The sequence below is a fragment of the Myodes glareolus genome, chromosome 2, assembly GCF_982192425.1.
Source record: "Myodes glareolus chromosome 2, mMyoGla1.1, whole genome shotgun sequence".
Lineage (NCBI taxonomy): Eukaryota > Metazoa > Chordata > Mammalia > Rodentia > Cricetidae > Myodes > Myodes glareolus.
In genome coordinates, this window is record NC_142027.1 from 37,537,804 (window position 1) to 37,551,750 (window position 13,947).

The window sequence follows — 13,947 nt, forward strand, 5'->3', positions numbered from 1 at the left end:
CTACTTCTTTATTAACCAATGGAAATAAAATATATTCACAGCATATAGAGGAGAATCCTATATCAGGAAACATAATGCCAGCAGAAATATTAACATCAGACAATAAATTAAATAAGAGATATGGAGGTCATTAAGGAAAGAACATGGTAGGATTGGAGATATGACTTGATGGTAGAACATTTGCTGAGCACTCATGTGACCCTTAGTTTGATCCAGAGAAACACACAAACACACACACACAAATACCCACATCAACATGCATTCATACACACACATATACATGACACCATAGGCACACACTGACACCATAAAATGTGATTAGAACATATAACTATGCCATATAGTAATTCTTAATGTCATATAATTCTTAACAAAAAAGCCAAATATTTTAAAAGATATACCACCCAAATTAATATGTAATCTTGCAATTTCACTTAAAACCCTAACTGCTGTAGATTTTTATAAATTGTTCATTAAGTCTGCTTTACAGAGATTCATGCAGTGCGGGCCAACCTCAGACTCACTATGTAGTTACAGACGGTCTTAAGCTCTTGATTCGCCCTACTCTTCCTCTAAAATCCTGGGATCAGAGATTAGAGGCACGCGCCACCACCCCTGGTTTATGGGCCAGCAGCTTTAAATTGCACTGGAATAATAGGTGGTCACTAAGCAGGAGCCTCGGGAATTGCTGACCATTGTCTTTCAACTCCCACTCAGTACCAGGGCTGAAAATGATTTTCACTAATATCTAAGCTGAGCAAAAATGTATGTACAGTTCCACATGATAGTAATTGAGATCTTATTGCCTGCTTTTAAACCTGACAGCTAGTCACACGAGTTGACTCCTGTCATTCAATCATCTGCCAACTGATGCAACTTGCTTTTATAAAATTGTGGGTTTTCTACTGTTTTACCACAGGATTTGGCAGGATTTTCCTGTGTTTATATTTTATTGAAGTGGGGGAGTCCTTTATAACTCAAATCCAAATAAAAAGGGAAAACCATATAAACATAGATTGGCTTATAAATACTAAAATGTCTGTTCATCAAAACACAGAATCTGATTCAGACAAACAAAACTAAACAAATCCAAAGGATGTAGGAATAGGTCTTGCAGGGAGGGGAGGTTCACAGGGTAGAGCTATAAGACAAGGTGATCCTAGAGCAGTGACAAGGATAACCAGAATGTTTTATATACACGTTTGAATTTGTTAAAGAATATATTTAATAAAAGTTAGAAAAAAATTAAGATACAAATTATAAAAGGGGGTTTAAAGTTTTAACAAACACACAGGACTTATAAATCCATAAGAAAAAGACCCCACTAGAAATAAAGAATGAACTGAAATATCAACAGGCATTTCAAAATAGATAACCCAGGAAAAATACAAATATGAAAAGATGTTGAATGCAAATGTTATCAGCATTCCTGAATCCTCCCCAGGAAGCAAATAAACAGAAAGGTTACATTAGCAAGCAGAGCTGAATTGTGATCCAAAAACTCTAATATTTTCAAGTTTTTCTTAAAAATTTGGCAAGTCTAAAAGTCAAGCTAAAATTATATTCCTTCACTTTTCCCAAAAGTTATCATCTCCTACTTTTCAATTATTGCATTTACAAAGACTTTTATAAGTTAATGTTCAATGTTTGCAAAGATGAAAGCATTATCAACTTTTCAAAAAAGATTTCCAAGGAACTATTTCACAATATGAATCTGAAATGTTCCAAACAGGCATACTATTTAGACAGTCAACTTACAATTCTAGAAGAATAAGCCAATGAAATGAACATGGTCATATCCAAAGAAATATTATGAACATGTGACTCTCAATATAATTGAGATAGGCAAATAATTGAAAGCATACTAAATATTCTCACATACTGTTCTGGTTATATAATTACTATGAACACAAGCTAAGACGATTTGCACATTTTAAAGGCTGGTATGTGGTGTAGTTCGTTGCATCTAAGAGAAGTATCATTTGAAAGGTTTGATTTTATTTTTAATTATTTGTATGCATGTGTGTCTGTGTGTGGTATGTAAAAGTTCAGGGATTTGTCAGATCATTTCGAGCTGGAGTTAAAGGAGTTTGGTAGCCATCTGACATGGGTGTGAAAGAACCAAATTCTAGTTCTCTGCATCACCAATACTGGCTCTTAACTACTCATCATCTGCATCATTTTTAATGTTTAATATCTAGTCACATATATTACTATCTAAGAATGGACATTGAGATAATTATAGAACAAATGTTGCGTTGTCTGGTTAGATATTTTCTCGATTAGGAAGCACTTAGATTACTTCGGAGTAGTGAGAAGACTCAACTTGGTGCCTGGTTCTTTCTCTAAGATACCCATGAAGAACAAGGAGGATTCAACTCCAGAAAGTTGTCCTTTAAGGCCCACATAAGCACCACATGTATGTGTGCACCCTCACAAAGTAAGTGAAATGTAATAAAACAATTGAATTTCCTGAAAAGAAGTTGAAGTGAATAAGGTGACTCAATATTGTTAATGGTGTACTGAGGTTTTACGAAACAATTATATGAAAATTTTAAATGCTTTCATCACAAAGAAACAATAAACACAAAAAATAACTCACGTGCTAACAACCATGATTTAGTTATTTTCTGAGTTGCATGCATAGAAATACCACACTGTACTCCCTAAGAAAACATGATTGCCAACTAAAAATTGAAATCTCTGCCAATCCTTTCATCTGAGGGAAAGAAAAGACTTTCAAAACACAGAAGCCCAATAGCTAAGTATGTACATATAGTAACTAAACTTAGACCATGAAAGTACTTACAGATACAAGGGAATACATTTTTGGTCAAGAGAAAAAAATTATTTTTATTTTGTTTTATTATTATTTTTTTAATGTGACCAAGCTTCACAACAAAGGGCAAGCTACTCTGCATGTGTCAACAATCCTCCTGCCTCAGGTTTCCAGAGTGCAGGAAAATGGTAGGTATGAACCAAATGTTCAACTAAGGACATCATTTAAAAAATATAACAATCTTGGGCTGGAGAGATGGCTCAGAGGTTAAGAGCATTGACTGCTCTTCCAAAGGTCCTGAGTTCAATTCCCAGCAACCACATGGTGGCTCACAACCATCTATAATGAGGTCTGGTGCCGTCTTCTGGCCTGCAGACATACACACAGACAAAATATTGTATACATAATAAATAAATAAATATTTTTTAAAAAATAACAATCTCGAAAATTCCAAACATTATTTTTAAAGTATGATTAATAATAATGATTAACAATCAGGCCATCATAAACCATACCAATTACTGTTACCAATAAGAGAGCAACAGGAGAGGAGACAGAGTTCTCATTACAAGAATAACTTCAAAATCAGCCATTTTGTTTGTTCATTCTGTTATATTAATAATAACTTGGTATAAGAATTCTAAGTCCCCATCTGGTATGTAAGTTCTAGGCATTACTTTGTCTACCACAAATTTTATGCAAATAGATAAATAGCTTTATTGTGGGAATTCCTTCAGCCAATATAGCGTTTTGGATACTGGCCATTTGGGGCATGGGCTGAGGTACTCTAAGCGCAGATGAAAAGTGTGCACAGGTCCTTTTATCTGCTCGATTTGGTTCCCAGTTTCCAGCGCACCCGGAGGACCAGGGATATTTGCTCTTACTGTGAGTTTTATCCCCCAATAAATGAATCTTTGCACTCCATTCCAGGCTATTGTGGAACTCTTTAATACATTTACATAGCTACACACTCTGTATGAAAAATTGGCAAAGGTTAAATAAGAAATGAGTATTCTTACTTCCCTTATGTGAAAAAGCATTCATGTTAACCTTAGAAAGAAAATGGATCTGACAGAGATAGTGGACAAAGTTCATGGGATATGCCCTGAATTCTCTTGCCTTCAAACTATTTGAACACTAGGTAAAAGTGAGTCTTTACTTTCCCACTAAGGCAGAGAACCTTCTACACTGCTCTCCTGATTGTAAGTATGTTGGAGGTCACACGTACCTCATGCTGTAAGATGGAAGAGATATACAACACCCAGACTTTATGTGATTTACTATATGCTTTTTCTTTAATCATAACCTTTGGGTTTTTAGAATTAAATAAAGCACACAGGTGCATATTGCTGATACCGTTTACAGACGTTAGTTTAAAGTTTCAAAGCCTTCTCTTAGGATAAGATTGGCTATGTAATCATAATACATTAATTCTAAAATCTCCAAATCATCTTGAAACTTCCAATTCTTAGTGGTTTGGAGTTTATTAACTTCAAAAAATTCATTACAAAAACAGACACAGGGCTAATGGAATGTTTTAGTAGGTAAATGCACCTACCATGCAAACCTAACTACCTGAGTATTTATTATCCCCACAACCCATGTAAGAACAAGAGAGGAGAGAACAAACTTCACATAGTTGCTCGCTCTCTCTCTCTCTCTCTCTCTCTCTCTCTCTCACACACACACACACACACACACACACACACACAATAATAAAACATAAATATAACATTGGAGACAAAAGACAGTCACAAACATAAAAATGGTTACTCTGCCATGTGGCCTTTGGAACATCAAGGCTCACACTCACAGAAATATAAACACCAATCTTAACAAAAGAACTAGCTTTTGGAAAATGAACATATTGTAATTAGCAGATTATTGAAAAATGGATGAACTAAGGTTTTTCTGTTATGGAGAATGAATGAATTATACCCAGACACATTTCTTCTGCGTTTGGGTTTATTTCATCTGTCATCCTCAATATTAATAGATTTCATTCAATTCTTATCTATGTTTAGCCTTGTGGCTTGGTACCTTTTCTCAGTGAGGTATTATCATCGTGTTCCCTGTACGTCTGGCTGGTAACTGTGTCTCTGTCTTTCCTCTTTCCATAATTCTCCTAGTCTGGTTGCCCCACCTACACTTCCAGCCTGGCAACTGGCCATTCAGCATTTTATTAAACCAATATAAGCCTACATATATTTTTAAACACACTTAACCATTTAGAGTTTTTTTTTCATCTGAATCTGTCTTTACTGTATATATCTATCTTTTTCAGACCATATGAGTCTTAAATCTGCTAAGTAATATGGCTAGGATTAAATCTGCAACTGTGGTGACTGGCTATACCCATACCTTAGCTTTTTGAGAGTTTAGCTTCATGGCTTTGGTATTAGTGAGAGTCATGTTTATTGTCACAAATCTGTGGAGTTTCTAGGTCCATGCCACCACCAAGAAGCCTGATGCTGGATGCCCATAAACACCATTTAGAATGTTGGGGACAGAGCCTCTTAAAGAGTTGCAAGGCTTTTGCTGCTAATGCTGAGTCAGGAAAACTCTCTTAAAGGAGCCGTGCCTCTGCCTGTCACTAGCAAACAGAGCCTACCAGAAAAAATATAGTTACCAAGAAGTTGAGTTTGACTCTGATCTTGTCTGCTAGAATCCTTTTTTATTTTTAAGCTTTCTCAGGCTTTATGAAAAATTCTTGCTGAATTTTGGGGGCCATTTGTAATGTGAATAATAAAAAGCCAAAGATAGGTACTGGGGTTCAACCTAAAGATCAGAAAAGCAAAGCAGTCAAGCCAGTAGAGAGTTCTTGCCTCTAAGAAATCCTCAGACTGAAAAGGAGTGAGTTCCTGTCTCATTCCACTTTATATTCCTCTCTAGTGATGGAATTAAAGGTATGCACCACTACTGCTTGGTTTCTATGGTGAATTAGTGTGACTGCTGGGATTAAAGATGTGTGCCACCACCGCCTGGTCTGTATGGCTAACCAGTGTGACTGTTTTACTCTCTAATCTTCAGGCAAGCTTTATTTATTAAAATACAAATGAAATTGTTACTACATTTTCCCCTTTTGTCTAAAATAGAAAAAGAAGACTTTAATATAAAAAATTATATACAATAAGTACAATAACTATATACAATAATATATTTAGGCAATAAATACATCAACAATGTCTGATCCATTTGCCTTTGACAAATTCAGAGAAAATATTCCATATCCATCCTATCTTGGTGAGTACAAAGTCCTGTATTGACAGTGAGACACATCTGCTCCTGGCAGCACCAATCTACTTCAAGAGGATGATGGGAATTGAAGAGGCTCCTTGTGGAGTTGCTTAGCCATTTGGGCAAGACACTGTTCTTACCTGTACTGCTTGATGAACTGGACATGTAGGACCCACAGAGAAATGGCTGCTGAACTTGCCTAAAGGTGAGACAATCCTTTGGGATCCCTGCTTCATGAAAGAATAGAAAGAGTTTGGTAGAAATTCTGCAGGACACAGAAGAAAGTGACTGACAAACTGTCATTGAAATTTTTTGCCTCATGGAAAATTCTGCCGGATACTAAGGGCCTGTAGGCTGAAGACGGGTGCCTTCAATATTACAGAACTTTGGGTGCCTGTTCAGGTAGCAAGATGTGTCTGTCATTTCTAGAGTTTTGGAAATTGCTTACAATGCACTTCCTATTACCTTAGATAATATTATATTTTTCTGGAGTCTTTGATGGAGTTGAAGAATAGATAGAAAGTAGATATAAATATTGTAACTCTAATTTTTGCTTGATACCTGTTTTGCTATATATAATTTTACTTTGTTAAAGTTAAAGCCTTCCTTTTTGCTTAAACAGAAAAGGGGAAATGGTGTGGGAGGTCCTTCTGTTTATGCGTTGCTTTTATTGGTTAATGAATAAAGAAACTGTCTTGGCCTGTGGTAAGGCAAAAGAACAGAGCTAGATGGCGGAGATTAAAGTGAATGCTGGGAGAAAGGAGGCTGGGTCAGAGAGAAGTCATGTAGCCCCACCAGAGACAGATAGATGAAACTTTATCCAATAAGCTACAGCCATGTGGTGATACACAGATTAATAGAAACAGGTTAAATTAATATGTAGGAGTCAGCCAATAAGAAGTTAGAGCTAATGGGCCAAGCAGTTATTTAATTAATATGGCTTCTGTGTGATTGTTCAGTTCAGGGCAGCTGGGACAAACAAGCAGCCTCCTTCCAACACTGTACCTAATACACTCTCGATCATAACTTACATTACCATCTAAAACTTTCTTTTGATATCTCTCAACCTTATATATTTTACATTTCCCTAAGGAATTTCTTTTCTGAGTCTCATAAGCAATGAAAACTATAACTATCTAGTCTTCAACTACCTCAGAGACTCAAGAAGAAAATAATACCTGAGTCAGCAGGAAGTGTGAACAAGTGACTTCCAAAAATTATGAGAAATGACAGAAACAGCTGGTTGTCTGAACCCAAAGTTCCTCTGCAACATTGGGGCACCCATCTTTGGCTACAGGGCTAGAATATCTGTCAGAGTTTTCTAAGAAACAGGATTTTTACAGGACTGTCCCATCTTGTCTGGGCAAGGTCTGGCAATCACTTTCTTTTGTGTCCTCCTTATCCTATTAGGACAGCATACTGTTAGCAGTTGAGGCAAGGGTACTTTCTTGCCCAGTGGCTTACTTTTGCTACAAAGATAGCAAACTCCATTTGGAGTTTCTTCAATGTCCATCATTTTCTCTGAATTAGACCTGTGCTGCCAGGAACAGACATGTCTCATTGACATAAAAAAAAGAAAGAAAAAAGACCTATGTTATTCAAACATCTGAAATGCCATATTCTGTAAATATCTGAAGTGTTTGAATAGGACCTCAGGTTTGACCTTGAAAACATACCTAATGTGACTACAAGTTTGATTATAATAGGTGATTAAACTACTAACCTGCATTTCCTTATTATCCTAAACAGTAATAATAATTTTCAATAACTAGAAACTTGCATCACATTGTTAAATGAATTGTATAGGTACGATCCCTTGAACAAGAGTAGAAATGTATGTTCAACATATTCTAACAAAATTAATCTCAAATTTATATCAATATACAAAAGTTCAATCCAATGTTAAACATTTAAAACTAGTAGATGTTTTCTAAAAGTAGATTTAGTAATCTACCTTATTTACCTTATCATATCTATATCATCCCTTTTTCCTTTTCAAAGTAAATTCTACCCTTTTATCCTATCATATCTTATCCTCCTTTTTCTTTTCAAAACATACAACATTACCTCTAAGGAAGGAATAATACTAATATCAATGGAAAAGTTTTCATGGTTTTTAGTGATCTTATTATATACTCAAATATTTTGGAGTTAGCTAATGGAGTGATTGATTGATCCAATATCGAGAGTCCAATTACTGTCTAACTAGTTACTACTTAAGGATGGGGCTTTATGCACACCCACCTCAACTCTTCCTGCTGGAAAAGGGAGAGTAAATTCTCAAGGGTGTGGCCCCTGGTAGGTTGACCACACTTCAGTGGATGACTTGTGAATAGCACAAAATAGATTCCATTTTTTAAAAAGAAACAAAAAGTTAAGATGATGGGTGGGGTCATCTTAGAAGAGTTTGGAGAGGTGTGTAAATATATATGAAATTCTCAAAGAACTAATAAAATGATTTTTGTTTGTTTTTTTGAACCAGAGTGTCTCCGTGTAGTACTGACTGTACTGGAACTTGCTATGTAGACCAAGCTAACCTCAAACTCACAAAAATCTGCCTGCCTTGCTTACTGCATGCCAGGATTAAAGGAATGTGCAACCACACCTGGCATAATAAAAATAATTTTTCAAAAAAACATAGTTAAAAATCTTTCTGAAGATGAGAAGAACACAAAGTTACAGGAATTAGTGCTCAAAAATCCATCAGGTTCTGGACCTCCACTTAGCATCGAGGATTTAGGTTTAAATTTCCAATTCTGCCCTTCTTCAAGAATATACGGCTTCACAGCTGTGGATCTCAAGCCAAGTGGGGAAGATGAGATGATAACAATGGATAATGCAGAAGAGTATGTGGATCTGATGTTTGACTTCTGTATGCATACGGGTATTCAGACACAGATGGAAGCCTTCCGAGATGGGTTTAATAAAGTTTTTCCAATGGAGAAATTAAGTTCCTTCAGCCATGAGGAAGTCCAGGTGATTCTCTGTGGAAATCAGTCACCATCTTGGGCAGCTGAGGACATTATCAATTACACTGAACCCAAGCTTGGCTATACACGTGACAGTCCTGGTTTCCTCAGATTCGTGAGGGTTTTGTGTGGCATGTCCTCAGATGAAAGGAAAGCGTTCCTGCAGTTCACCACTGGCTGCTCAACTCTGCCCCCAGGTGGACTGGCCAACCTGCACCCCAGGCTCACAGTCCTACGAAAGGTCGACGCTAATGATGCAAGCTATCCGTCGGTCAATACCTGTGTCCATTATCTGAAGTTACCTGAGTATTCTTCTGAGGAGATCATGAGGGAGCGCTTGCTAGCTGCTACAATGGAGAAAGGCTTTCATCTCAATTGAGGTTTGAGATGCAGAAAGAGACAGCAGAGACGGGGCCGAGAGAAGCCTCTTGCTTTGTTTGCGGAGAAGTGTGATCCCCACACTAATGACGTTTGCCTTGTTTTCCACCAGGAAGGCTTTGAGAACACCTGGAATAAGTTCCTTAGCTGCTAATGACAAAGTCAATCCCTCACCTCCCCAGCCAGCAGGTCCCCAGCACGGGTACTGTGCTGCTTTACAAGGGCTCACGGGACTGAAAGGGTGGTTCTGCCCAACTGTCGCACAGAGCAGCCTCTCAGACCTTCAGTGCTCACTGGAAACTGACTGTTTGTACCAAGTGTCAGCCTTTCATACTCCACACACTACAGTTGCCGTCACTGATCCCCGTTTCCTGGCTTCTTAGCTACTTGGTCAAAATCCTGCTTCCTTAAAACATAGAGTGTTAATGGGCATCTCAAGCTTTTTCTTTTCCTTTTTATGCTGCCTGCACTACCAGAGTGTTCTAGTGTTCTCTGTTGTCCAGCCCAGAATCATGCACAGCCTTTTAGTCCTTTGAGGTGGAAGTTCATTTTTTCCTAAATACCATTCTATAAAGATGGAATTCTGAAGTGTGTTTGTGCAACTCAAAAATAAAGCTATATTAACTGAGGGAAACACTGGTCTTGGTGCAAGGCACACTCGCAGTAACGTATATGTTTGGTTGTCTTTTCTTTGTATATTATAAACATTTATTTAACTGTTGCAGTTGGACGTGTATTTCTGAAATGTATACTCAACAATAATCATTAAAGTGTTTGCAGCGTAAAAAAAAACATAGTTTAACATTCTCAAAGAACTTAGAAAAATTTTTTAAAAAATAAAATGGATATATTTTTTGCATCATAAACCATGACTAGATACTGGTTCATCCAGGAGTAGATGGGAATGGATGCAGAGACCCACAGCCAGATATTATGTGGAGAGGGGGTTTAAAATGGAGGTCTCTATCAGGTTCCTCCCCTCTGAGATAAGGAACCCCTTGGCAAAGGAGGAGGAAAGATTGTAGGAGTCAGGGCACATGAGGAAACCACAAGAACATGACCAACTGAATCAACTAAGCAGTGCTCACATGGGCTCACAGAGACTGATTCCGCAAATCTACATGGGTCTGCACCAAGTCCTCTGTATATATGTTATGACTGTTGGCTTGGTGTTTTTGTGGGACTCCTAACAGTGGGGGTGGGTGTTTCTCTGACTCTTGTCTGCTCTCAGAACTTATTTCCTCCTGTTGGCTTTCCTTGTTCAGTCTTATGATGAGCGCTTTTACCTTGTTTTACTTTAACTTGTTTGCTTGTTGTCTCTTGGAGGACTGATGTATTCTAAAGGAAACAGGAAGCGAGTGGATCTGGGAAACAGGGGAGACAGGGGGAATTAGGAGGAGTGAAGGGAGGGGAAACTGTGGTCTGTGATCAGGGCTACTGAATGAGAGAAGAATCTATTTTCAATTAAAAAGAGAAGAAGAAAAAGAAAAGAAGAAGAAGAAGAAGAAGAAGAAGAAGAAGAAGAAGAAGAAGAAGAAGAAGAAGAAGAAGAGGAAGAAGAAGAGGAAGAAGAAGAGGAAGAAGAAGAAGAAACAAACAATGTATTCCTTGACAAAGATTGTGCAATGGAGATCTCACTGGCAGCTAGGAGAATGCCAGAGTCTCCAGATGAACAGATAATGTGATTCGAGTATACAGAAAATTACGGAAGATGGCTGACACATCCTGTGGGAACGTTAAAAAGCATGTTCAGACAGGACTATTCCATAGCCTCTAATCTACTATTTTTCTTTTTCATTTTTACTGAAACAGATAATGATGTGATTATTAGAAGATTCTAAAATGTCTCCTGCTTATGTTACTACCGAGTTCTTTTGTTTGTGAAACATCGTATTTGCTCAACTCCATAACATCACAAAATTAAAATGTCTACTTCCCATTGTAATCTACTTGACAAAAAAAATAGACAACGATATACTCAGAACCAACATCATTACTAGATATTGAAGGTTTGCTTCAGCTAAAAGCTTCAGGTCTAGAGTTAAGGAGAAAAGGAGGCAGCTGTGATGTGTTGATGTTTAGTGACTACTGATGTCCTACCTTTCAGCTCCTGTGAATATTTACTGATTTGGAAATAGGGTTCTAGCAGATGATCAAATTAAAATGAGGACACAGAGACAATAGTCCGCCACCAGTGGTGCTATTTCTCATATTTTCGGCTGTGAGCCTAGCCTTTAACAACTGAGCCATCTCTCCAGCCCCCGTAGTGTTCTTTCGAAAAATAAATTTAGATGAATAGACACAAATGTACAGAACAAAGATGTAAAACCTTTAAGAAAAAAGCAAGGGACATCTCAGGCCACCTGTTATTAAAGACAAACGTGAAACATGTTTTCTTTTGTACTTTGTGGAAGCAAGAAACCAAGTTAATGGCTTGATTTCAGACTTAGTCTCCAGATTTTTAAGACTATACATCCTTTTGTTTAAGTCACATAACTTGAGGCACTTTTGATATAACAAGCCTGGGACACTCAAACAAAGATTTGCTCTTAAATTTTTGCTTTGTTTTCTACAACTAGGTTTTATCCACCCAGAAATCTGGTGACTTAGAAGGAATGCCTTCATTGGAGCAAGTACTATCCTTCCTTCTTAAGTTTTAATAAAAGCTAGGAATAATGTTTCGTCATTTCATGTCCTTCACTACCTCTGAGAGAAAAGAAAGGTATTGTGCTCAAGTCATGACAGTGAACATGGTAAAATGATGTTTTTGCAACATATGAGTCAGGGTTGGGAGGACCAGAACTCCTTTGAAGTGAATGGATGCATCACCCACAAGTAGGAAGGCATAGGCTCAGTATGTCTGTATAGAATTGCTCTTACTGGGGAAAAAAAAGCACTGGAAGAATTCCTGAAAATTCCTGAGTGCAAGAATGATGGAAAAATGGGTCATCATGGCATCATTGCCAAGCTCTATTTGCTAAGCAAGAGAGATTCAGGCAAGCCTTAAAGTAACTACCTGTGGTCCACTGTGTGCCTTTCTTTGGAAAGAAGGCCATGGATGCCTGTTCCAGGGTAAATGACTACAAAGTAGACTTTTCTTCCATCTGTGTTGTGTCTCAGTAGCCACCCCCTGTGGGAATCATCCTTTCAATACTCTGTGTAACCTCGGGGAGGCTATGTGAACAATATAGCATCCTTCCACAACTGTAGGCTCAGAAACAGGGGCAAGTGACCGCAGACTAAAAGGTCTGAAATCATGAGCCCAAGCAAATCTTTCTTTGCTCTAGTTGATGTTCTTGGGTATTTTTTCACAATAATAGCAAGAATACAATAAACTTGACACTGGGATTGTGGTTGGTGCTGTGATTATAAATTATGCAGTGTGAAATAATTTGGGGAAGCAGACTAGAGACGGTGTACAACATGGTAAGTGGAGCTTAATGGACGATTCTGGAAGAATCATAGAAGATTAAAATGTTCTAAACCTCTCCATAGTGGAGAGGTTGCTCATGAAAGTGAAGACTGCTTTGGGAACAGGACTAAAGATCATTTGTGCTACATTCTGGCAAAGAACCTGTCTAATTTTCCCCATATTTTGCAACTGTATGTGAGGGGAGGCTTTGCAATGAAACCCCAGTTAGTCTGTAGAAGGAGTGGTGGGCTGTGTTCCCACCTGGATCCCGGCTAGCTTACCCATGAAATAATTACACGGAAACTGTATTCTTTTAAACACTGCCTGGCCCATTAATTTCAGCCTCTTATTGGCTAATTCTCACATCTTGCTTTAACCCATATTTAGTAATCTGTGTAGCACCACGTGGCTTACCAGGAAAGATCCTAACCTACGTCTGTCTCAGAGAGGAGAGTCATGGCGACTGCCTCACTGCCTTCTTCCTCCCAGCATCCTGTTCTGTCTACTCCACCTACCTAATTTTCTGTCCTATCAAAGGGTCAAGGCAGTTTCTTTATTAACCAATGAAAATAACACATAGACAGATGACCCTCCTCCATCATTAGTCTTTTGAAAGGAATTCCAAGGCAACTCTGCATCCAGGATGTGGCTTCAGAATTGCTGTTTGATCTCAGCTACATTTACAGTAAGACTCAGGGGGAAAAAAAATCAGAGGAAAGACTTGAGAAATTTTCTGTTTGACCATCAAAGAAAAGCCTATAGAGTTGGGCTGCTGTCCATGGGGACATTCAAGAGGGTAGCATCATAAAAAATAATCCAAGCACTTTGTACCTGGGTAGTTGGAAAGATAACTTGAGGTGATCTCATGAATCTGGAATACCCATCCTTCACAGGCTCAGAGGTGAGTAAATGTAAACCTTTCATTTGAGAAGAACATCCCTGCATGTTCTGGTCCCACAGCTAAGAAATTATTTCCTCCATATTTCTCTTGTTTAATCACAAAATAACTGAGGAATCCACTGTAGCCATGATGCAAAGGGACCAGGATGGCTACTGATCTTGCTATTAGTAGAACTTGATTTCACCCATGTGGTACTGGGTTTTGATTTGGTTTGCTTTGGTTTGGTTTTTGCTGTTGTTGTTGTCTGGTTGCTTGTTTTGTTTTGTTTTGG

General features: G+C 37.9%; 1 protein-coding gene across 3 annotated transcripts in view; it reads right to left on the bottom strand.

The window, feature by feature from the left end:
- The window catches only part of Pros1 (protein S), a 73,954-nt gene that overhangs the window by 56,300 nt on the left and 3,707 nt on the right, over positions 1-13,947 (bottom strand). The window contains exon 2 of one of the 3 annotated variants that reach the window (XM_087899769.1): positions 6,157-6,243. The exons of 1 other annotated variant lie outside the window; for it this stretch is intronic. In XM_087899769.1, coding sequence (XP_087755895.1) covers positions 6,157-6,243 — 87 coding nt within the window. Of the gene's footprint in view, positions 1-6,156; positions 6,247-13,947 lie in introns of all 3 variants that reach the window. One more of the 3 variants, XM_087899767.1, reaches the window with a different exon arrangement.